At 51.2% G+C, this 21,996-nt stretch overlaps 9 protein-coding genes across 9 annotated transcripts; 7 read left to right on the forward strand and 2 right to left on the reverse strand.

The window, feature by feature from the left end:
* Window positions 1-174: 174 nt before the first annotated feature.
* Window positions 175-1,039, forward strand: BDW74DRAFT_155495 (uncharacterized protein). The gene is made up of 2 exons (XM_073724844.1): window positions 175-211; window positions 276-1,039. Exons 1-2 carry the CDS (start codon window positions 185-187, stop codon window positions 1,014-1,016), a joined length of 768 nt encoding a protein of 255 aa, XP_073582581.1. The 5' UTR covers window positions 175-184; the 3' UTR covers window positions 1,017-1,039.
* A 2,366-nt stretch (window positions 1,040-3,405) lies between these two features.
* Window positions 3,406-4,980, forward strand: BDW74DRAFT_34429 (pectate lyase family protein). The gene is made up of 2 exons (XM_073732571.1): window positions 3,406-4,193; window positions 4,288-4,980. Exons 1-2 carry the CDS (start codon window positions 3,761-3,763, stop codon window positions 4,836-4,838), a joined length of 984 nt encoding a protein of 327 aa, XP_073582582.1. The 5' UTR covers window positions 3,406-3,760; the 3' UTR covers window positions 4,839-4,980.
* Window positions 4,981-6,049: 1,069 nt separating this feature from the next.
* On the reverse strand, window positions 6,050-8,267 carry BDW74DRAFT_168707 (FAD-dependent oxidoreductase; the record flags this gene model as incomplete). The annotated part of the gene is made up of 3 exons (XM_073726887.1): window positions 6,050-6,340; window positions 6,399-7,607; window positions 8,043-8,267. The coding sequence occupies 3 exons, from the start codon at window positions 8,265-8,267 to the stop codon at window positions 6,050-6,052; spliced, it is 1,725 nt and encodes a 574-aa protein (XP_073582583.1).
* A 73-nt stretch (window positions 8,268-8,340) lies between these two features.
* BDW74DRAFT_34456 (uncharacterized protein) lies at window positions 8,341-9,524 on the forward strand. The gene is made up of 4 exons (XM_073732572.1): window positions 8,341-8,647; window positions 8,717-8,785; window positions 8,839-9,112; window positions 9,289-9,524. The coding sequence occupies exons 1-3, from the start codon at window positions 8,424-8,426 to the stop codon at window positions 9,008-9,010; spliced, it is 465 nt and encodes a 154-aa protein (XP_073582584.1). The 5' UTR covers window positions 8,341-8,423; the 3' UTR covers window positions 9,011-9,112; window positions 9,289-9,524.
* Window positions 9,525-11,115: 1,591 nt separating this feature from the next.
* On the forward strand, window positions 11,116-12,044 carry BDW74DRAFT_155516 (uncharacterized protein). The gene has a single exon (XM_073724845.1). The coding sequence runs from the start codon at window positions 11,313-11,315 to the stop codon at window positions 11,541-11,543; it is 231 nt and encodes a 76-aa protein (XP_073582585.1). The 5' UTR covers window positions 11,116-11,312; the 3' UTR covers window positions 11,544-12,044.
* Window positions 12,045-12,564: 520 nt separating this feature from the next.
* Window positions 12,565-14,392, forward strand: BDW74DRAFT_155517 (putative MFS transporter). Its single transcript, XM_073724846.1, has 3 exons — window positions 12,565-12,884; window positions 12,939-13,001; window positions 13,048-14,392. The coding sequence occupies exons 1-3, from the start codon at window positions 12,668-12,670 to the stop codon at window positions 14,304-14,306; spliced, it is 1,539 nt and encodes a 512-aa protein (XP_073582586.1). The 5' UTR covers window positions 12,565-12,667; the 3' UTR covers window positions 14,307-14,392.
* A 144-nt stretch (window positions 14,393-14,536) lies between these two features.
* BDW74DRAFT_155518 (uncharacterized protein) lies at window positions 14,537-15,152 on the forward strand. Its single transcript, XM_073724847.1, has one exon. The coding sequence runs from the start codon at window positions 14,686-14,688 to the stop codon at window positions 14,926-14,928; it is 243 nt and encodes an 80-aa protein (XP_073582587.1). The 5' UTR covers window positions 14,537-14,685; the 3' UTR covers window positions 14,929-15,152.
* Window positions 15,153-15,474: 322 nt separating this feature from the next.
* On the reverse strand, window positions 15,475-16,625 carry tim9 (protein transporter TIM9). Its single transcript, XM_073724848.1, has 3 exons — window positions 16,501-16,625; window positions 16,337-16,406; window positions 15,475-16,252 (listed from the first exon to the last, which is right to left on the reverse strand). Exons 1-3 carry the CDS (start codon window positions 16,506-16,508, stop codon window positions 16,058-16,060), a joined length of 273 nt encoding a protein of 90 aa, XP_073582588.1. The 5' UTR covers window positions 16,509-16,625; the 3' UTR covers window positions 15,475-16,057.
* Window positions 16,626-18,010: 1,385 nt separating this feature from the next.
* BDW74DRAFT_155523 (putative Rho GTPase activator (Sac7)) lies at window positions 18,011-21,917 on the forward strand. The gene is made up of 3 exons (XM_073724849.1): window positions 18,011-18,891; window positions 19,112-19,267; window positions 19,327-21,917. Exons 1-3 carry the CDS (start codon window positions 18,741-18,743, stop codon window positions 21,591-21,593), a joined length of 2,574 nt encoding a protein of 857 aa, XP_073582589.1. The 5' UTR covers window positions 18,011-18,740; the 3' UTR covers window positions 21,594-21,917.
* Window positions 21,918-21,996: the final 79 nt, after the last annotated feature.

Genomic DNA, 21,996 nt, shown 5'->3' on the forward strand with positions numbered 1-21,996 from the left:
ACTCACATGTTCGAAGATGGAGAATCGGGTCAACCTGCAGCAGCAATCGTAGAAACGTGGAGAGTTGAGCAGTTTGAGTCTTCCCCTCGCGACCGTTTTGGGGGCGAAGAGCCACTGATCCAATCACGAAGCTGCCCGAGCCAACATAAAAGGACCGAATATAAGGCAGACTGCGAGGCAGACCATGGCCGGGAACTCAATACTACCTCGCCTTTCTCAATGAAACCCTAATTACTATGATGAAGGTTAAACAAAGCAGATAAGTAATAACTCACCTTCCAATTCTGTTGTGCAGCCGATGTCAAACCAATAAATCATGCATGGCTTTCTCACAGCTACCACCAGCGAGGCCACAAAGGCCGATTGCGATCCGATCCGAAACCATAGCCACAGAGGAGCCCGAGACGACAATCACAGTCCGCAATAGGCCCGAGCCATGGCACTCACTCGACTACGTCGTCAGTCATCATACTGGAGAAGTCATCTTCACGGTCCACGGACACCCTTGGGGTCTTTCAAGACGCCGAGACTTTCGCGACGCATCAGGACTGCCGCTCTTCGAGCTCAAGTGTCGTTGGTATGACTCTTCGTTGCTGGAGGTGAAGTTGCCCGGCGCCACGGCACTCAGCAAACCCCTACTTTCAGCAAAATGTCGTGTGGCAGTTCAGGCACCCAGGGCCGTGTTACGTTTCCGTAATGCTTTCCGGCTGACGGATGCAAGACCCGAAATACATCATCCCAAGTACTCGCTGCCGCATACAAGAACGCTGTCACCGACTGCTGATGCTGAGATAACTATGGAGATCCTTGCATTAGATGTGGATAATCTTACTCAGGTTGCTGTTGTTGAGGACCAGAGGGTTGCCTTCATCAATCGAATCAAAGACCCCGGCGTGTTAGCGCAGGGTCAGAAGCCGCCATTTCGATTTCGGCCAATGTGGAGAGTCAGGGTAGCAAAGGGGGTGGACTTGTCCCTGGTGGGTAGATCAATTCATGATCGAACGTCCGAAGGTTGACAGTTTTCAGATTGCTGTTGCGGTGGTGATTGTTGGACAGCAAATCGCTGGTTCGGCTTTATAGATCTGTGGCCTAAAAGACATGTCGAGATCGCCCGTTACCTATCTTGCCACCCAGTTCCAACGCGCCTCGGCTCACCACCATTGGCAGAGCAGAAACCTCCGTTATTTGCGCGCCCGCTTCAAAATATAGTGCTGTCGCAGATCTGACCCACGGCCACTGTCGAAAATTCCGACCTCAGATTCCGCACGTCTTCATCCTGTCCTCTTACCCTTGCTCACCGGGTCAATAGAGAATTCGGTGCCGTCAAATTGAGCACATGAGCCCCTTTTCTAGAATAAGAAGGTCACTCTCAGGAATCAGTATTGCATAGTTCCTCAAGCAGAGGGAGAAAGGGGAGGCCGTAGGGCTGACGGGCGGAGATTAGAGGCGAACTAGCGCCGTCAAGTGCCCCATCGTACAGTCTGCCCTACGTCTTGAGGGTTGTCCATAAGAAGCTGAAATGTGCTGTATTGGAAGCAGAAGTGTGGCTAGAAAACGATGCAAATCTCGACCCGGGCACTAGACTATACAAACAATGGGAATTGGACCATCTTCGTCGTTGAAAGTCGCGAGTCTAGCTGTGATGTTTCGGCTGGTCGGCAACCACGCCAGTTAGCCAATATGTCCCAAACTCGAAGCTAGAACTGACTTTGATTCACTCTCCACTCTTCTGACGGTTAGGCAACAGAATTCCTCACACAGGCCACGTTCTTATTGAAGCTTGTCCCTCTCGGCAGCCTACCTTTGGTTCTCAAAATTCGCCAAGGACCTTTCATCGGAGAAATGAGAATGCGAGCTGTAGGGCTGAAAGACGTCACCTGGACGCTTGCTGGGAAACACGCAAAGTCGTTCATTGCTGATCGGTATGTGTTGTGAGTGTTGACCCATTTATGAAGGTTATCTCTCTATGTCTCTGGCATAGACTGACCGGTGGAAAACCGTCAACAGGAAATAAAGAGGTGGAAATTGTTAGCCTTAAGGATGGTTGAGGAATAGAAGGAAGAGAGGCTGCCAAGGGAAACTGCCATTTGCTCCTTTGGCCCTCTTCCGTCTTTCCTCTTCCCTCGCCTCACTTGGAACCACCATCATTCTACTCAACACAGGATCGAGGACTTGCGGTGCGATATACAGGAATCAGCCTTTCTATTCGGAACGACAAGACTCAATGCTCAGAGAATTGGTCAGCAGTCCAATAATAACCTCGCCATCCCAGGGGTTTCTGGACTTCTCGGCTCATCCACCGGCTGCTTCCAGCTACCCATTCACCGATACCTCAGATATTAATCGGCCCTCGGCGGCTATGAGCAACAACTCGAGAACACAAATGGACCATGATCTCCTTGGATCCTTCCTCCCTGAGAACAAGCAGGCACCTTACAGTGGGGACGCTGAGGCTTGGCGGCAGGGAGAAGACTGAACCGGTTGAGACCTGAGACGACCGCGACTCCATAGTTTCTCTTGGCTCTGGCAAGTGTCAGCCTCCTGAAGCCACAAACGGTCGCACGCGGCAGTCAGCTTGATCACAAACGTGGCGAGTGCGATCGCCTCCAGGCTACGGAGCCGACATACGAGATACGATGCGGCGCGGTGACGCCATTCGAGATGCAAGAACAGCGACAATTGATACCATTACATCAATCTGCCATTGGAGCGATATCTAAATTAGAAGGGGTAAAGTGAAGCTGTGGGTTGCCGCCGGGCTCGATATCCGTGCCTAAAGTGCGGACTGGCCTCCTGAAATGGATGCTCTCTGACTCCTGAGACTTGCAGTCTCCAGTGTGACTGAGTCGCAGGTGAGACAATATCGCACCACGATTCTGACATCTTCCAAGGGTGCTGACCGCAATAATAGCAAATGCAACCCCTGATATCCATCGGCTCCGCAAAGTCCTATCCGGACAGTCCGACAGACCGACCAGTCCCATGAATCAGGCGCGCAGACGACGAGAAATAGATTAATTCCCCAACGACTTCGAGGCGAGAGTCGCATCGTTTCCGGCGCAAGCAAGCGAGGTTATCCGGGATCTTCTTCGCTGTCAGCTTATAAAGCAGTCCCTCCAGAATTCCATAAGGCTGAAGAAGATCAACTCCCCGTGCTCTGGAGCAAGATCAGGGACGATCGCGGAAGCTTCCATCCCATGCAAAACGAACACCGAAGCTTTCCTTGACAGCTATCGATGGCGCGATGCCCAGCCCGGCCGTTCCTGACGTCGTGTGGAATCTCCGCTTCACCCTGGTGGCTTGGCAGGGCCTCCTGAAACAAACTACCATCCTTTGTGGAAGTTCTCCGGTCTCACGTTAATCGCATTCATAGCAAAAACCCAAAGTTCTCAACATTCGTTACTTCGGTTCCTGGTCTTGCGCTGTTTAGGCGCTCTTGGCGTTGGAGCGACCCAGCGGCAATGCAGAGGAACCGCTATCTATCCGCGACGCAATGCCAAATCTGTCAAGGTCCTAGCTTCGCTACGGGTTCTGCCCACTGGACTTTCTGTCCAAATTCAGGAGGTAGAGGGGTTGATCGTTTCAGTCCTTCCACCTATGATGCTTTTGCGAGGGGAGCCATGCAGCTGGAGAGGACTATATAAGGAAGCATTCGCACGCTGGTTGTTTCCTTCCTCAACAGCGAGCCTGTCAATCATTTTGCATACACTTTCTTTCTTGTGCTTTTTCAACTTCTTACCTTCTTTTCACTCTTTTCGCGATGTACAACCTCAAGTTCCTCATCGTCGCCGTCAGCTGTCTCGGGCAGGCCCTTGCAGCTCCCACTCCGACCACCAACTCCATCAACCGCAACTTCAACAAGCGTGCTTCCATTGAGGACTCCGCTTTCGGCTATGCCAGCTTGAACGGCGGTACTACCGGCGGTGCCGGCGGTGCCACCACCACCGTCTCTTCTTACGCCGAGTTCACCGCCGCCGTCGAGGGTGACGACCCCAAGATCGTCATTGTCAGCGGTCCCATTGAGAAGAGCGCTAAGCAGGTCGATGTCGGTTCCAACACCTCCATCATCGGAAAGGACGCCACCGCCGTCCTGACCGGTTTCGGTCTCCGCCTCAAGAAGGTCGAGAACGTCATCATCCGTAACCTGGGTATTGCCAAGGTCACCGCTGAGAACGGTGATGCTCTCGGTGCTGGTGCGTATTATGCTATTACTCTTTACCGTTCCGGACTGGGAATAGCCTCATATGGAACGACTTGGTAGGGAACTACAGACTAACCATTGAACAGAGTACTCCAACAACATCTGGGTCGACCACGTCGACGTCTCCAGCGACCGTGACCACGACAAGGACTACTACGATGGTCTTCTCGACTTCAAGCGCGGCTCCGACTACATCACCGTCTCCAACACCTTCATTCACGACCACTGGAAGGCCTCTCTCGTCGGCCACAGCAACAGCAACGAGGACGAGGACAAGGGACACCTCCACATCACCTACGCTAACAACTACTGGTACAACATCAACTCCCGTGGCCCCTCCGTCCGCTTCGGTACCGCCCACATCTACAACAACTACTACCTGAGCGTCAGCGACGGCATCAACACCCGCATTGGCGCCCAGGTCCTCGTCGAGGGCAACAAGTGGGTTGACGGAAAGAAGGCTCTCTACTCCACCGACGACGGATACGCTGTTGAGCGCAACAACGACTTCGGTGGTGCCAAGAACGAGGCTGAGGAGGGTACCCTCACTTCCGTTGAGTACGACTACGATCTCCTTGACGCCTCCGCTGTTGAGGGTGCCGTTTATGGAACTGCTGGTCAGACTCTTGTCTTTTAAACTTCTTACTTCTTTTGACTTGACCCGTGACTCGCGACTCGCGCCTCGCTCACGCGCTTTTTCCTTACTGTCAGGATGGTGCAGAAGCGGTTCGCCTAGATTAGACTAGACTATCGCTCAATAAAAGTCTGTACCATTACCATTTCTATTACTATCGGTGCTCTTTGGAAAGTAGACCATGGCTACTGAATACACGGCAGTTGAATAAGCTTTTAAGCTTTCAGCTTAGGGCTTCCCAAACCTTCGGACCCCGGTTCGGTACCTTCCTACCCGCCCCCGCATTGTACCAAACTCTGGAATCCTCTCCCTGTCTTGTTAGCGCTGAGAGCTTCCGCGAGTGTTATGCAACCTGAGGCCGGGGCTACATGCTCTATCATTGGCAGAGACGATGATAAAGTCAAACTCGGAGCAGCATGAAGGCAAGCAAATAGTCGAGTTAGAGGACTTCCAGCTATTCCCTACACTCTTGAACCAAGTGTGATATCAAAAGCCGTGCGGGGATTTCTCCAATTACTAATATATCTGCCTGATTATATATAACCTGGACGGTACTCAGACTAGCATTCCGTCTATCTAAGTATAGGGGCAAGACATGATTTAACTAAGATATTCAGTGCAATCTTCCAGAACCGGACCTGGTCGAAATTTGGGGGGAGCAAGAGTAACGCGTATATTATCCAGCTTACGTGTTTTGGTCATGTCCGCCTCAGTTGGGGGTGCTATTCTGACGGATAGGTACTCTTTGACTGTAGTGTAGGGTAGGGCGGACGGTATGGTATGCATTCAGGTCGTCCAACTTGTTTGGCTAAGAAAATCCCAACGGGGTTGCGGAGAGTTCTTGTGCTTTATATCTGCTGTGTTGCACAGTCGAGAGAAGCAAGGAAAGATCGGCGACAATGAAACCAGTGATATGAAATTATCTACATGGTATCCTCGTGTGCTGTATAAACAGTATAATCCGCGCGAAATTATAAATGTCGAAATAAATGCCGACAACAAAAGTGAATAAGTCAAGTACAAGCAACCAAGATCCGCTCCATCCGTCCGTGCAATGCAAATGCAATCGTAATTGCAAATATCCGTAGAATCCAATCCAGTTCAAACCAATCTAAGTAGTACAACCAAGTAAAGCCCTAGGATAACCTCAACCAGACCCAAATAAACCCAAGAAAGCCAAACAATGCCAAGATATGCATAGATAGAGTATCAAGTCAAGACTCATAAGCATCAAATCTCCATGCCGCATTCCTCGCAGCCCGGTTCTTCCACAGGAAATAGGGCATGGTCCACTCCTTCCACCGGCCCTCGAGGAAGCCCATATCGCGATGGGTTTCCCACATCCGGCCAGCGGCGGAAAAGGCCTCCTCAACGGGCCCGCGGCGGAGAGCTTCATACTTGGCAAATATTGTGGAGAGGGGCTCATCGCGGTGGTGGGCAAAGGTGCGGCTGAACATGATCGAGTCGTCGAGAGCATAGGCAGCGGATTCGTCACGGGGAGGCATCTGTAAGGCACATGTTAGTTTGTGTCATCTATTAATTTGAAGGGTTAAAGAGACATACTGCGTGTGCTGCATCTCCTAGTAGAATCACTCGGCCTTTCCACCATCTGCCTCCTGGGCGGACTTGATAAACGGGGTAAAGCATCCAATTTGTCTTCAGGTTCGCAACGTCCCGAACCCAGGGAATTCCAGAGCCAGCAAAGCGAGAATGAATTTCATTCTGGAGAGCGGTGTGTATAGCAGTGCGGTGGCGGGGATCCGTTACGTGGTGACCGTCCATACGATACCCCGGGAGAAGGGTCTCTTTGATCTGGACAATGGCTGCAAGGAAAAGAGTGGCGTGATTGCGGTCGCAGTAGCTTCCTAGAAGATCACCATGACGAGAAAGAACGAGGCCGGAGGTAATAAAGGGAGGAGCGTGCATCGTTGGTGTTGTTTGGACTTGGCCGGCAGAGGATAGGGTATGAGACGAGTTGAGGGAGTTTGTGCTAACGCTTCGAGTCGTCCTGCCGCTCTTTGTCGAGTTGTGAGTGCTTCCGCTGGCACTGGTGCTGCTGCTAGGACGGCTGAAACTGGTTCGGTTTGAGGCGGGGGGTGGTGGAGGGGTATCGATGGTTGTTTGGATAAATGCGAGTCCAGTGTATTCAGATGGCCGGCCGGGCTCGACATAGTGTGTGCGAAGGGCAGAGTGAACGCCATCGCAGCCAAGAACAAGGTCACCGGCTGCAGAGGTATTGTCCTCAAAGTGTAGGATGGTCTGATCGTTCGATTCCGATACTCCCTTGACCTTCTTCCCGTAGACGATCTTGATATTCGGCTTCCTTTCGAGAACAGCCAGCAGGGCCAGGGAGAGGACAATCCGCATCACGCGAAGTCCCTTATAACCCTTCACTCCGTTGCCGTGGCCATCCGTAAACTCGGCCTTCCCAAGCGATCTTCCAGACCTGCTGGAGAAGAGCTCGATCGCATCAACATCGGCACCACCATCGGGACCCTGTCGAAATAGCTCCTGGAGTACGCCTAATCCTTCCAGATGACGCTGAGCCACAGGACTGAGATTCAGAGCTCCGCCCGAGGTTGAGAGAACATCATGCCTTTCGTATAGGGTGATTTGCAGGCCTGGTTCGTGGGGGCCGAGTTCTTTTGCTAGCGAGAGGGCGACAGCGAGACCGGCAATGCCCGCTCCGACGATCAGGACCTTGCGCTGCCGGGAGGAGGGATCGGGCACGGACAGAGGCATCATGTAGCCGGTCCAGGGCTCGCTATCATTCTTGGGGACATGCATGGTTATTTACCAGCATACTGGGAACTCCTGAAGACTTTTTCGCCAGGATCATAGCGTTGCAGAAATAAATTGATCTGAGATTAAAAGAGAAAGAGCTAAGAGCTAGCGTCGGCTGCGGTGGAGTTTTCTCGGGGGCAGGTGCTCCCAATGGTCACTGGTGGCACCTGCCAAACCTCCCAAAAGTTCGCCTCCGCGGTTTCGAAGAGATACATCACACGTCAACTTCATACATCATAATTTGAATTGAATTGAATTGTCCAAAAACTATAGCAGCGTCTCCTGGTGTGAAATCACCCGCCACTCGCCGTCCGAGCCCTGGCCCCAGGTCGTTGACCCCGTTGCGTGGTAGTCGGGCTGCCCTTCGCGGCTCGCGTGGATCCGATAGGTAATGGCGCCCGCCATCAGATCGATCACAATCACCCGCACATCCTGCAGGTCGTATTCATCGAACTTGTGGAATCCTTTCGTAAATGTCTCCTCCAGGGTCTCGACGGTTGTGATATCTTTCTTGGGGAAGAGGAGCACGGCCCTCTCGTCGCACAGCCGTCTGAGTTCGTCCGTGGGCGAGGCACTCGTTAGTGCGCTCCAGAGGGTGCGTTCCTGGACGATCATGTCGTTCTCGATGCGCTCGTAGATGGCCGGCATGTTGGTGGTAGGATTCGAGAAAACTCGCTGGTTATTGAGAAATAGAGGACGTCAGGTAGCGGATATGGTAGTGTATGTTTTGGTCTTGCTCTGGTTCTGGTTCTTGATCTGGCGCCCGCTGTCATGCCCGGCCGAGATATTTAAGCACCGGCGCCAATGACATCACAAACGGCGCTGATCAACAACCACGATTCTGCCAGCCAGACTGACGTCTTCCCGGCTATTATTATCGTCGGAGGATTGGTCCGCATGGTTGAGCCCAATAGAACAATCCATTCTCATAGGCAGCTTACCCTCGCTGCGTCGCGTCAACTACCGGTGATCTCATCGCCAAGCACGTGTCGCATCAGATGGTCCAGCATCCATGGTCTGCATACGGGGTACATAGGAACATGTCCACCACTGACGATATGAAACCGATATCTAAGCACTGGGCTAATCACTTACAGCGCATGTTCATGCGGGGAAATAATTGCCGGAGTCTTTGAAAGATTTATGGTCTATACATCTCGGCCGAAGTATGTCTGTCCCCAAGCCAACAACGATGTACAAAGTGCTAATCACATTCTAGGAGTCGTGATACGAGACAAATGATCCGTCTACGGAGCAGAATAACCTTGTCGGATTGCTATCCCAGCAAGGCTCTCGGCCGTTTTGCGGAGAATGTGACCGCGAAGGAGGATGCTTCCTGTTGGTTTGGCGTCGAAGAGGGCTTGGTTCTAAACGGCGAAGCCAAACTCTAAACAACAAGCGACATGACCAGTCTTCGATACCTCACTCTCGCAAAAGCCTTGTCACTTCTCAGCCCTAATGGTGATTGCTAAGTACTTCTTTGGCGCTCAAAGGTATGTTTCAAGATTCATTGTTTGTTATCGCTCAGGCCTCGAGGCGTCTTCGCGGTTCTCAAATTTGAGTCGAATCCTTCGGACGAGTATGTCCCAAATTCCACCAACGTCTTTTGATCTATCATAAAGTTCATTTTACTCTTTGTCCGGGATCAAACTTTGACTCTCAATTGAAGACGACTAAGAAGCGACCCTGGCGTCCTAGACTTGGCCCTAGCCGCAGCCCTACTCCTCGCTGCTCTACATTCCAGGTTCTCAACGACAGTCGGCTGTACACACGGGGTACTTTCAGTTAATCTCATTCGGATTACCTCGTTTTCCTCCATCGAAAGTTACTCACCGCTTCTTGAGTCCGTGCGTCTAAGTCTGAGTGCTTGGGAAGCGGAACATTTTTTTATGCGATGTACGCCTGAAATATATATCTCGGTGCCAAGAGCAACAACCCTACGCAGTAGGTGTATCTATAGCCTTGAGAGTTCAGGCTTCTACACGCCGTGTTTACATAGATGCTAGTTTTATCTCGTTTGCCAGTTTGGAAGATATACTAAATCTTGAAAATCTCAGAATCATAAATTCCGCCCATGGTCGGAGTGGAGCAGTGCAATTGTCACCAAAACGGGGTCTCGCTCAGCCAAACCGTCTTGCAAAGAAGCAAAACCACATCTGCATCCACCGTAGTAGTAACTCAATTAACATACCAAAGTCAGTCGCTGTGTAGTTCGAGTCTATCTATGTAAAACTTTCAAGAGATGCTTGGTCTTGCTTCTCCAGTCCCCCCTTTTACACGAAATACGGGACGCGATGGGCCCGCCAGCGGGCCGGCGTTGACGCACCGCAGTCATCTCGATTTTACCCGTGGATCGCGTGATGCTCCGCTTTGGCTAGATGCCCTGGTTTCGTGGAGATGGCTTCGTGTCGTTGCGATTCTATGGACTTCAGGGGCAGACAGATAGTAACGACATACGAAATGAGATATAAATGACTTCGTATTGAGAGGTGAGTGAGCAGTAGAGCACCGTCCTCGAGTCTGTAACAGTAATATTTGCCAAGAGGCTTTGTCGCTATCTATTCAGCAGCCTTAGGCTAGCCCACAAAAATAAGCCAATCAAAACTGATTTTGCCTGCACCTCTTGGGGAAAATCCAACAGCGTCAGCGAGCTACGGCGCAGGTTAATCTCCATTACTCAACTCAGAGCAGCGCTTGTTTGCAAAAACAATAGAGAGGTTGAACGTGTTACGGACCTTGACTATAAACCCACGCTCTTTTGAACCGACTCGCGCCCCACAAACTTCGTCGACCACACCGGAATGGGCGACTCAGGTTCCCAAGCAAAGCTTGCCGGAGGTACAACTTACGAAATAGATCCTGATGGCGATGTTACCCTGGTGGTGCACAATGTCCCGCAAGACCTACCTGATGAAATGAAGGACATAAACCAGGACATTCTCTCTGGCAAGTCAACCTCTTGGAAGCCGTCAAAACCTACCAAAAAAGGATGGAGAGCAGTTACTACGCCTCCGTGCTTCATCAAAACACCTGGCATTAGCGTCCCCTTACTTTGCACGAATGTGCAAAGGCGTTTTTCAAGAGGGTACTGAGCTTCGTGCAAACGGCCATGTTCAGCTGAATATTGAGCATGAACAAGCTGATGGTGTCAGGTTCTTATTGCTCATGCTTATCATCCACTGTCGCAGCACCCGAATCCCACGCTCAGTGACAGCACGGATGTTGACAAGCTTTGCTGTTCTTGTTGACTATTACGATTGTCGTGATGCGGTCGAGGTGTTTTCTGATATGTGGATCACGGCCATTGGAGATGATTATATTCCTAATGTTGAGCAGGCAACTCACTGGGTATTAATATCATAGGTCTTCCCCAAAGATAACATCTTCAAGAGAGCATCCGAGACAAAACTATCTGCCGATAGCCTCACAGTCACTGCCAGGGGGCTTCCTATCCCTGTGACAATAATAGGTGAGTTGTTACCTTGATGGCTATAACCAAAGCCCTAGCTTGTCGCCACCCGCTGACTCTGGTTACTCGACCAAATAGACAGGTTGAATCCCGAACGAATTACTTTCTCACAGAATCTGATTGATGATCTGCATAAGCTGCTCACCGACTTGGACTGTCTAGAGCTTGATGCAGAGAAAGACCCAGTTTGCAGATATGCAGTTCTTGGAGCATTTGTAACAAGGATGATGAACTCGAAGCTCCTCATCCCAAAGCCTCAGTCTCCATTCACTGGAATCCAGATATGGAAAATTCTAGATGAATGCAGTCCAGCGAATATGCAATCACCACGCGTTCACCAGTCTTACCATAAAAGGTGCAGTATCCAAGCTCGGATGATTCTCATTCTCAGCGCCCATCCAAACCCTACGGGTCTCGCTTTGGCTGCTTATCAACTGAGTCAGCCCCCTCCTTGAAAACTGGCAAAAAAGATATAAACTTTTGTTTGATATCGCGGTTTTGGAGCCTTGGAGTTTCAACCCTCATTTTTATCCTTGTGCGGATCCAGGGAAACCTCAGGGCCACCTATCGATATCGGCATCGATGAAATGAATTACGATGCTGCCGTTTGAGGAGGCTGAATAACATATGGCATAACAGACGGTGATCCTGCCAAATCCCATCCGTGGGCTGAACCTTATGAATTGAGGCACACACTAATTCGATTGTTTATAGGTTAGTTATTTCACCCTATTATGCTGTGGCACTTCTAATGAGGCCTAGAGCACTCCCAGCAAAAGGCCTCATACGGAGACTTGAAGATGGACATCACATTGGGCTATTTTCGGATCAATATCGTGCGGGGTGGTCAATCGAGCCCCCTCAGGTACATATCACCTATATACCCATAAGAGCGTACACGGGGTTATATAGAACTATCTGAAGACAGAAATAAAAAATTGGTCTGATATCACTCATGAATATCCCATGACTATAGCAATAAGAGGGAGCCTGCATGCTCCAAGATATTGAATCTAGGATATAGATACTCGGGGGTCACGTGCAATTAGGTACTATTCCAGGAGTGGATTGCAGGGACTTTCATCACAGTGTTGTCAACTGCTCATCCGCGGCATCTAGGCACATTTATCTGGGGCCCTGGTGATTCTCCACTGCTTCGCTTGATCTTCGCGGATTCTTACTCCGTAGTACCACCGTCCACATCTTATCTGACCCCAACTGCCCAGTGCCATGGCAGCTATTCCGCATCCAGCACTTCCCCGCAGCCCTGCTGCACCCTCTCGATGTCGCATCGGCAGTTGATAAGCTGCACCAAATCAGCCAATGTAACATGACGAGTCTTGTCGCTCTTGACTCTGCCAGGGTGAGGTGGGGGTTAGATACCGATGACGCCGGAGATAGAGGTCTTGGTACGGTCGATGATACGATAAGCTATCTTGCTTCTATCAAGATATCCTCCTCCATGACGAACAGCTATCTATCCCTTGCATCCGCCCCTTCCTGGTTACCAAAACTCGCTGATTTCCTTTCATTCGTGTCTGGTCTGAACGACATCGATAGCTCCGGATAAAGGGTGCATATGTCAACCTTGGCCATGGACCACAAGTCGCCTTCTTCTACGCTCGACACGCCTGTATCTGCCGGGCGAGGCTCCTTACCCAATGAGGACCCCAACAGCAAGAATGATTATGCGCCCGGAGTCGTTGAGAATGTTGCTCGTGTCGTCGATCATAAGGCTGAACGGGCGCTTTGCCGTCGATTCGATCTGCGGCTGATGCCCGTGTTGGCGATTATGTGTGAGTATCTTGTACTACCCTCGAAGAATGTTCAGTCGCTGACGTGACAGATAGACCTCTTCAATGCTTTGGACAAGGGAAATCTAGGTAATGCTGAGACAGATGGGATGAGCGATGGTAGGTGCCTCCCACACCAACTGCTGAACCGCTGCTAATCAATTAGACCTCAATTTCAAGCCGGGACAATATAATCTGCTGCTATCCATCTTCTTTGTCCCCTATGTCATCTTTGCGCCGCCGATTGCGATGCTGGGAAAGCGCTTCAGCCCGGCCAGGGTGCTGCCAATCCTGATGTTCAGCTTCGGCTCCTTCACGCTCATTGCATCGTCCACCAAGAATTTCGGCGGCATGTTTGCGCTGCGCTGGTTTCTCGGCATGGCAGAGGCTGCTTTCTTTCCTCTTGTCATCTACTACCTGACCACCTTTTACCGTCGTGCCGAACTGGCTCGCCGCCTGGCTGTCTTCTATGCAGCTTCCAACATCGCCAATGCTTTCGCCGGGCTGATCGCCTTCGGAGTCTTCCAAATCGAGAACACGCCCATGTCCCAATGGCGGTACTTGTTTATCATCGAAGGTAGCGCAACAGTCGCTTTCTCCATATTCGCTTTCTGGTACCTCCCGCGGAGTGCATCCGAGGCCAAATTCCTCTCCGCGGACGAGAAAGCCCTCGCGTTCCACCGTATTCAGGTTGATTCTAGCGCTATCGTCAACGAGAAGTTCAACTTCCGCGAAGCCCTCGCCATCTTCCGCCACCCAACAACTTACGGTTTCCTCGCCATTGAGATCTGCCTCGGAGTCCCACTGCAGGGTGTATCCCTCTTCATGCCGCAAATCATCCAGCGGCTCGGCTACTCCACCGTCAAGACAAATCTCTATACCGTTGCTCCGAACGTGACAGGGGCCGTGATGTTGCTTATCCTCGCATTCAGCTCCGACGCCGTCAAGCTCCGCTCCCCGTTTATCGTTCTCGGCTTCCTATTCACCTTCACAGGCTTTATGATCTATGCCTCCATCTCAGATGTCCAGGCCAAAATCCAGCTTGCCTACTTTGCTACCTTTATGATGACCTGGGGAACCTCCGCGCCATCAGTCCTGCTCAGCACCTGGTATAACAATAACATCGCGCACGAAGGCCGTCGTGTCCTGCTGACGTCCATCGGTGTCCCACTTGCAAACCTTATGGGCTTGGTCGCGAGTAACGTCTTCCGCGAGCAGGATAAGCCCAAGTACATGCCTGCGCTTATCACGGTGGGCGCATTTGGGGCGACGGGTGGGGTTCTCGCTGGCTTGTTGGGTTTGTATATGGTGTTTGACAATAAACGGCGGGATCGCAGGGATGGGGTTACTGTCAAGGCAATCGACGTTCCGACCGAGAGGTTGAGAGATGGACCTGCTTCGAGCGAGTTTCGGTGGTTTCTGTAAATGTCCACATATATATGGCCTGCTATTATCGTTCCTATATATCGTCTTCTATATACCTCGTGGCAAGCAAGCAGCATACTACCAACCTATGAGTATCACTAAATCTAGAGAACAGCACTTGAAGAACCTATAATAAGTCCTTACTATAACCGCTGCATACATCATGCACTTCACCTCGGAGGATAAAAACGCCATTTAAGCCCGCCACAAGCAAAAACCAAGTTCCAACAACCTCACCCCGCATTTTACCCAGTCCCCCGTCCAATCCAATCCACCTCCACCCCTCCACCCTCTTCAGCTACAGAGTACCCATCTTGCAGATCCAATTCCTGCCCAACCCAGCCCAGCCCCAGCTCAAAGCCGAACCCTAGCATCCAGCATGCCACTCTCCCTACAACGACCACGGCCCAAAAACAAACCCCGCATCAGAATAACTCTGCACGCACGTGGCAAAAACTCCCTAGGCGAGAACCGCGCGCGTCTGAAGTACTCCGCGTTGCACTGGGGCGTACTTATCTCGCCGAACGACATCAACATCGAAAGCAGGTGGGCCAGGGTCGGAAGAGGCCGTGTCTGTGCCTGTGCACTTCGACGTCACGGACTCGATATACATCGACCCTGACGCGAATCAGAGTAGTGATGAGTGGCGGTTCAGGGTGAGGAGATCAAGGGATCATGTGGGGCAGTTTATGATTTTGGGACAGATTGAAGTGGGCAAATTACCATTGCAGTCTTCTGGATCTGGGGCTGGGGTGGGCTTTGAGGAGCAGATTGAGAGGGTAAGGGAGCGACTCAGTGCAATCTCATTACCGAAGAAAGGATTCCGGCGCGAGGAGAACTGTGTTAGTTGGACCAGGGCCGGAATTGGGGTTTTGGGGGAGATGGAGGTTCTTGATTTAGGGGAGGGTTTTGAGATTGAGGAGTTTATGGATGTTGCGCTGGGGTACGCGGATGAGTGTTTGGCTAGTCTTGGGGAGAAGGGGATGGGCAATATGCTGGACTATAGGGCTGGTGAAAGGGTAAAATAGAGCTGGATGAAGCCATTAGAATAATGTTCTTAGACTAGCGACAGACTTACGCTGTGACGATGATGTCAAGGCCTGATCTAGAACTGTCTCTTTGAGGAGATCCATAGACTGAGCTTCGTTTGTCTTCATAAGAATTCCGGCCTTTAGGAAAATTTTTCATTGATGTTAAAGATGGTAAGAAATCATTTCGTTATAAGACACAATTTGAATAAGGGGACCTAGCATATATTTCAGTTTGAGTGATCCATGGTGCTCAAAGCTCTTTCGTTTCCCGAAAATCAAAACTAGTTCATTGAAGAATGGGCCGGAAACGCATCTGGAATAGTTCAATCGGCCTGCTTCAATTCGACATGTTTGGGTATGGCCCGCGACCGGAGAGAAGCACCGTTATGAAAGGCCGGTAAAGATGCCTGCTGGTATCAATTTCGTTGCCATGACATGAGCCAGCCGTTGCGCATCTTCAGAAGTCCAGTTCTCGCCCGGAAAGCAAAGATGGAATGCACGCGTGCTCGAATACAAGGAAGGATTTTTTTCGGCTCGGTAGGTCAGTCCTGGAATTGAAGTCTATAGATCACGCAGCCGCAAACCGTCGTCCCTACGATGGCAGGACGTCGAATCGAAATCATTCAGCCGAGCAAAGGCGAGAGTATCATTGAAAGTCTAGTATACACGGAAACTGCCGAGGGAAAACTACCAAAAACCGAGAAGACGAAGTAAAGTCGTTTACCGTCCGGGCAGCGAGCCGCTCTGCATCATGGCGGCGTTCTGTTCCTGGAAGCGCTCGTTCATCCGCCCGGATCCCTTCATGATCTTGTCCACGCAGCGCATCACACAGCTTTCCTCGCGGGCAATGAGCGACTTGGTGGTGAAGTCGTTGACGCAGTCGTCGAAGCACCGTTGGACGAGCTTGGAGTACATCTAAGGAGGAATGCGTTAGTACTAAATGGAAGAAAACGGTTGACTTGCGTCGATGATGCTATAGGAAAGTAGAGTTGATCGTACGGTCATGAACTCCTTCATCTGCTTCCGCTCCATGCGGTTAGCCAGCTCGCGCTGCTCAGAGGCATTAAGTCTGGGCAAGTTAGCGGGATTCTGACGACGCAGCTGAGGCTGATGTTTGCTGCCTGGCTGCAGAGTATCAAGCGCGAGATGAAGTGAGTACTAACCCGTCCATTATGATATATTATGTGAAGAGAGATGATGGGAAGGTAGAGGAGTAATAGCGACAATAATTGTTCTGACGCTATCCCGACCAAGCTCCGGAGCTCAGAGCCCGCAAGCTCTTCAGTCACGTGCCTCTAACGTAATTATCAGGTGATCCGCACCCACAGGTTATCAGCCAGGCCTGTAAACCATATAAAATAGCATACTTTAAATATTTTTGATTTTACCATTCAACCCCTCTATAAGTATAAAACTTAATATATAAGCTATTATAATACTATAATTTTTTTTATAATTTTTAATGTAAGGTATTAAGCCTGGTAATACTAATAAGGTCTGTATTTTTGGTAATTTATTAATATAGGGTATTATACTTAACGATTCTATTGAGGAAAAGCTTTTTATTAGATTTATAACTTATATTTTATTAAATATTTTTTTTTTTTTTTTTTACCTATTTTGTTATAAAGTTATAAAAAGTTCTAAACTATAATTTTATATGGGTTACGGGGTAGGCGGATAACCTGTGGGTGGCGGATCACCTGATAATTACGTTATCTGACTCAGCACTATCTGACTAAGCATTAGCAAATCATGTGACCCTTCAATCCGGTCAGACGCACTATTGCCGAAAGAGGAAGACGAAGCAGGGCTGATTACTCAGGGTTTAAAAAAAGAACAGGCCCTATCCCTGAGTCAGTCGGTTCCAATTGCAGAGCCTAGGCCCTCTCCATTGGCATCACCGTATCCATGGTTGTGATGCCTATGATGCGCACTGGGGAAGTTCGCTGAGACGCTGAGACGCTGAGGTCAAGGTGGCTTTGAACCTCCAAGTCCCGGGATGGACCGTCAGCCCAATTACAGCCAAGGGGAAGGAATCCTTTGCCGGCCACCACTGGGGTGTTTTCAAATAATAAATCATAAATGACATGAGCTGCCCGTGCAGGCTCATTTGTTTCTGGAGTCCTTCAGCCACGCTAGCGGTGGATGCCGTGGTAACTGTAGTCTAAGTCTGCACTATGTAAGGTGCCGATGCGGCGGCTGTGCGGTTTTAAAGCTCGAGGTTGCATCCAATTCAACGGTGTCAGCCTCTGGTCCTGGACTGGGATAGCTGCCAATTTTTTCGGTGGACTTGGAGCCGCTGGCATTGCGCGGAAGCAAAAAGTCGGCGAGCCTAGGAGGCAAAAGCAGCAAATGCTCCATGACCATGAAGATCGTCCAGCCCACGCACGCTCCATCGCCATATCGAGAAATAGATTAACTCTACGTGGACTACGGACCAGCCAGCCGGCGAACAACTCTTCAGAGTCTCAACGGCACATTTCAAGTTTCTATGGTTCTTTAGGCCATGACCGTATCGCCGTTCCTGTCTATGTCTGTGTCTGGATCCCTGTTCCAGAATCCAGAACCAGAACCAGAACCACCGCCAGGCCGCAGACTCGAACTAGGGCAGGTCCCTTGCCCATTTCGGGTCAGTAGGGTCTAGGGACTCCAATGTGCCTACGTAGGCGTAATAAAACTCGAACATGCGATCGAGATGAAATGTCAACGGACAACAATAATAGTCTCGGAATAATAAGACTCGGCGAGTGGATGCCAGTCGTGTGTGTGTGCTGCCCTCAGTGCGAACTTCAGTCTGTCTCTGTCGCTGTCTGTCTGTCTCGTTGGTCCTCCACCCACCGCTTCATCCACTTCTGAATGTCATTCTTTCCCATCTTCAGTTCTTCATCGGCTGTGGACACTCCTACTGGACTCTGATCATCTTCCGCTGAACCCTACTTTGTTCCAAACAAACTCGAGGGGGCTAAAGTTCCCTGTCAGCTTGTGGTTGACCTCTTGGTTTGACTGGCTGCCTCTGCCTCTGCCTGTGCCTCGTGCTTCGACCTTTCACCCTTTCTTACATCTCCCTTCCCCCTTCTCATCGACCACCACCATTTCGCCTTCTCCCTGGATTCCTTTCTTTTTACCTCTCGACCGTTAATTCTGCACCGTACGAATTCTGCCTCGAACCTGTCCTGTATTGCTCCGTCGACGCTATTCCTACCTTTGCCACGCTGGGCTGCCGCGGCCTGCGCGCTACTCGACCCCAGGCTGCCGTGCTATTTTGGGATCATCGTCATCCCAGCCCCGGTTTCTTTGCGCTCGACGCCAGTGACGAAATAGTTGTCGGTCAACTATCCCGCTATATTACCGATTCTTCGATCATACTCCGCCGCTTATTTTCAGTCATCTTCCATCCAAAATGGTGACTGGAAAGCCGGCTGAGCCGTTTCAATCGCTTCCGCCAACAGCGCCCCAGCGCGAAGCGTCCCCTGCCTCCCCTCCTTCGAGACGAGACCTTACAACTTGGTGGAGGCAATTCAAGAGGAACACTAGAAAGGAGGAGCCGAAAGGTACGTGCGGAGGCTATGTCCGATCACAGCCCCTTTCAAGATGCGACAATCTCGGCGTGATGGCAATGCGATGAGCTGGCGAGTTTCGCCCAGACCTCGCCTGTCGTTGATTTATTGCCTTCTCTCAATTATCCTACACTATAGAACGCCGTCTTCTCCAAAATACATCGCGGTTGAATACGTCCCCTTTGAGATCCTATCGGCTAACAATTGAGCCCAGAAAAAGCACAGCAGGGTATTTTCGGCGTTCCCCTCAAAGTTAGCATCAAGTACGCGAACGTCGCCATCTCCCTCACAAACGACAATGGGGAAAGTTTCATCTACGGCTACGTGCCCATTGTGGTCGCAAAATGTGGAGTGTTCTTGAAGGAGAAAGGTACGAATCGTTGATCAGTTGGTGCTGTACGGTCGGCGCTAACCTATGTGTTTTGTTAGCGACCGATGTCGAGGGAATCTTTCGTCTCAACGGGTCTGCGAAGCGCATTAAGGATCTACAGGAGATCTTCGACTCCCCTGAGCGATATGGCAAAGGCCTAGATTGGACTGGATACACCGTGCACGATGCTGCAAATGTTCTTCGCCGGTACCTGAATCAGCTCCCGGAACCAATTGTTCCCTTGGAATTCTATGAGCGATTCAGGGAGCCTTTGCGCAAATTCCAATCCCAGGCCCAGGAAAAAGGCCCTTCCCAGGAATCCGAGGCTGCTGAGCATTCTAAAGCCGTCGCCGCTTACCAGCAACTGATCCGAGAGTTGCCCCCGCTCAACAAGCAGTTACTGCTTTACATCCTCGATCTTCTGGCAGTCTTTGCTTCTAAATCCGATCAGAACCGGATGAACTCTGCCAACCTGTCCGCCATCTTCCAACCCGGACTACTCTCTCATCCTCAGCACGACATGTCGCCGGACGAATACAAGCTGAGCCAGGATGTGCTGATCTTCCTCATTGAGAACCAGGACCATTTCCTTGTGGGTATGAACGGCACAGCCGCCGATGAACAAACTGTCAAGGAGGTCGAATCTGGCAATACTCGGCCACCGACGTCCCAATCGAACGTCCGTCGCTCTGTATCCAGTGCCAGCGCGGGAGGCGACAGCTTCAAGAAGTACGAGTCGCTACGGAGGAATGTTTCCGTATCGTCGAGGAACTCACGCACGTCAAACAATGTTTCCAACCCTGCGACTCCCACCTCGTTGGGTGCAGTGGGAGTGCACAGAAGCAACACACTACCGTCCAAGATGTCGCCTGCGATGCGTCATCATCGAGTTGCCGAGTCCACGAACTCTCCCGGAACGCCGGCACACCAATCTCGATCTTCAAGTCGCACGCCCCCATCTACCGGGACGGCCTTGCAGTCTCCACCGCATCCCCCCGTTATCCAGGCAACACCTGGGATCGCATACATGCACTCAGCCACTCATGGGCCAATGCCAAAGTCCGAAGTTGAGCAAGTCATGCCTGAGAAGCCTCAGCACGTCAACTTGCCGCCTCCTACAGCGTCACTCGCTCCCGCTGTTGTTACACCGACAAGGGAGCGTAAGCTCTCAAGTTTCTTCACAAAGTCTCCACCGCCGAGTGGAGACTCGAAGGATCCGCGGCAACCAAATAGGTTAAAGAAGAAGCGGATACCGGGAAGCGCAAACGAAAGCGCACAAAGCTCTGCCATCTCACTCCAAGCCGCGACTTCTGAATCGGCGCTGCTTGCAGCCCAAGTGCCGCCACGATCGGAATCCTCGCAGGACGATGGAGGCGCAACCCCGAAGCCATCCAACAACGCAAGTGCTGAGGATGGGGATTCCCAGCGGGTGGGAAGACCTGAGAAGAGGATAAGCCAGACCGAAAGTGGACACCTTATTGGGGACGCCCTACGACCCCACGGCTCACGGACGCCATCTATGAACTCGCGGTCATCGTTCACGGATTATTCCGATGTCGACCACACCGATGAAGCGACGCGTAAAGAGCATCGCCGAAGTTGGCGATTCCCCCGAACAGCGAAGCGAAGCAATGAACATATTGGCCTTGGCTTGGGGTCGCCCCCTCTTACCGCCTCAAGTCCTGGAGCAGACCGCAGTACGAGCTCGATTGGTAGCTGGCATCAGTCGAGCAAGAGCTCTCCGTCCGACCTTCAGCAGTTCGCCAACGACCCTTCTTACCAGCCGCTGAGCTTGGACGCCGAAGTTCACAACGGCGTCCCGAAGGAAGTCCCTGCTGCAGAGCCTGAGAAGCGAAGTCTCTTTGGGAAGTTCAAGGCCAAGGTTGCGCAGGTTCGAGATGGTGTTCGAGAGTCATCGGAGAGGGATCGGACACGAAGCCCTGTCTACTCAGACGACGCTGCTTCAAGCCAAAACCTATCGCTTCCTGGCAGGGACAACAACAGTCCCCGGCCGGCTCCGATTGACGTAACTCGGGAACCGAGAGAGACACAGGTGGTGACTCCTGTCTCCCCTCTGCCCAGCTCTGGACTACCCCCGGCTATTCCTGAAGAGCCTCCTACCCCCGACAGTCCTGTCTCGCCGTTTAACCCCGTCGAACAAGCAGCTGCTCAGTTAGATGGCGTGGTTGAGCAGAAAGCTGAAGAAAGGGCCGCTGAAAAGGCAGCCGCCGAAGAGCTGACTCCTCCCGCCTCCGAGGCGCAGGCACCTGTAAGTGAGGTCAAAAAAGAGGCTGAAGCAATCGAGTCGACCCCTACCACGCAGTAGAGATGTGAGCTTGACCTATCCCCACCCGTGAGGATTTTGGATACACTACAATGACTGGGAAACCCGTACTTCACGATAGATGGCTTGATTTGCGATCTCTTTCTTCTTTGTCGTTATCTACGGATTTGGTTTTCGGGAGCCGGTTTCCTTTGTATTTCCTTGGATGAGGCGTGGGATGTATGCTTAGCTTTGGCTTCATGTTTTCGCTGACTGTTCTCATACCCCACCCCTGATGCTCGTTATGGCTCACGATTGATGTGTTCTTGCTTCTGAAAACTGTTCTCTAGCTTGCTACTAAAATTATGATTCTCAACTTCCTCTTTACTTACTCTGCTGTAAGGTGTAGCTCATCTACTAACCTCGGCAGGGCAGAAATGCATGCCTCTAAATTCAGGCATCAATA

The sequence above is a fragment of the Aspergillus multicolor genome (assembly GCF_047715735.1).
Source record: "Aspergillus multicolor strain CBS 133.54 unplaced genomic scaffold BDW74scaffold_17, whole genome shotgun sequence".
NCBI classification, from domain to species: domain Eukaryota; kingdom Fungi; phylum Ascomycota; class Eurotiomycetes; order Eurotiales; family Aspergillaceae; genus Aspergillus; species Aspergillus multicolor.

Coding starts and splice junctions, on each gene's coding strand:
- BDW74DRAFT_34456 (XM_073732572.1), top strand. CDS start 8,424: ATGACATCACAAACGGCGCTGATCAACAACCACGATTCTGCCAGCCAG. Junction 8,648..8,716: donor ATCCATGGTCTGCATACGGG/GTACATAGGAAC, acceptor AATCACTTACAG/CGCATGTTCATGCGGGGAAA. Junction 8,786..8,838: donor GTCTATACATCTCGGCCGAA/GTATGTCTGTCC, acceptor ATCACATTCTAG/GAGTCGTGATACGAGACAAA.
- BDW74DRAFT_155518 (XM_073724847.1), top strand. CDS start 14,686: ATGCCACTCTCCCTACAACGACCACGGCCCAAAAACAAACCCCGCATC.
- tim9 (XM_073724848.1), bottom strand. Junction 16,253..16,336: donor AGATGAAGGAGTTCATGACC/GTACGATCAACT, acceptor ATTCCTCCTTAG/ATGTACTCCAAGCTCGTCCA.
- BDW74DRAFT_155495 (XM_073724844.1), top strand. CDS start 185: ATGGCCGGGAACTCAATACTACCTCGC. Junction 212..275: donor GGAACTCAATACTACCTCGC/CTTTCTCAATGA, acceptor GTAATAACTCAC/CTTCCAATTCTGTTGTGCAG.
- BDW74DRAFT_34429 (XM_073732571.1), top strand. CDS start 3,761: ATGTACAACCTCAAGTTCCTCATCGTCGCCGTCAGCTGTCTCGGGCAG. Junction 4,194..4,287: donor CGGTGATGCTCTCGGTGCTG/GTGCGTATTATG, acceptor ACCATTGAACAG/AGTACTCCAACAACATCTGG.
- BDW74DRAFT_155517 (XM_073724846.1), top strand. CDS start 12,668: ATGTCAACCTTGGCCATGGACCACAAGTCGCCTTCTTCTACGCTCGAC. Junction 12,885..12,938: donor GCCCGTGTTGGCGATTATGT/GTGAGTATCTTG, acceptor CGTGACAGATAG/ACCTCTTCAATGCTTTGGAC. Junction 13,002..13,047: donor GACAGATGGGATGAGCGATG/GTAGGTGCCTCC, acceptor CTAATCAATTAG/ACCTCAATTTCAAGCCGGGA.
- BDW74DRAFT_155516 (XM_073724845.1), top strand. CDS start 11,313: ATGATGAACTCGAAGCTCCTCATCCCAAAGCCTCAGTCTCCATTCACT.
- BDW74DRAFT_155523 (XM_073724849.1), top strand. CDS start 18,741: ATGGTGACTGGAAAGCCGGCTGAGCCGTTTCAATCGCTTCCGCCAACA. Junction 18,892..19,111: donor TAGAAAGGAGGAGCCGAAAG/GTACGTGCGGAG, acceptor AATTGAGCCCAG/AAAAAGCACAGCAGGGTATT. Junction 19,268..19,326: donor AGTGTTCTTGAAGGAGAAAG/GTACGAATCGTT, acceptor GTGTTTTGTTAG/CGACCGATGTCGAGGGAATC.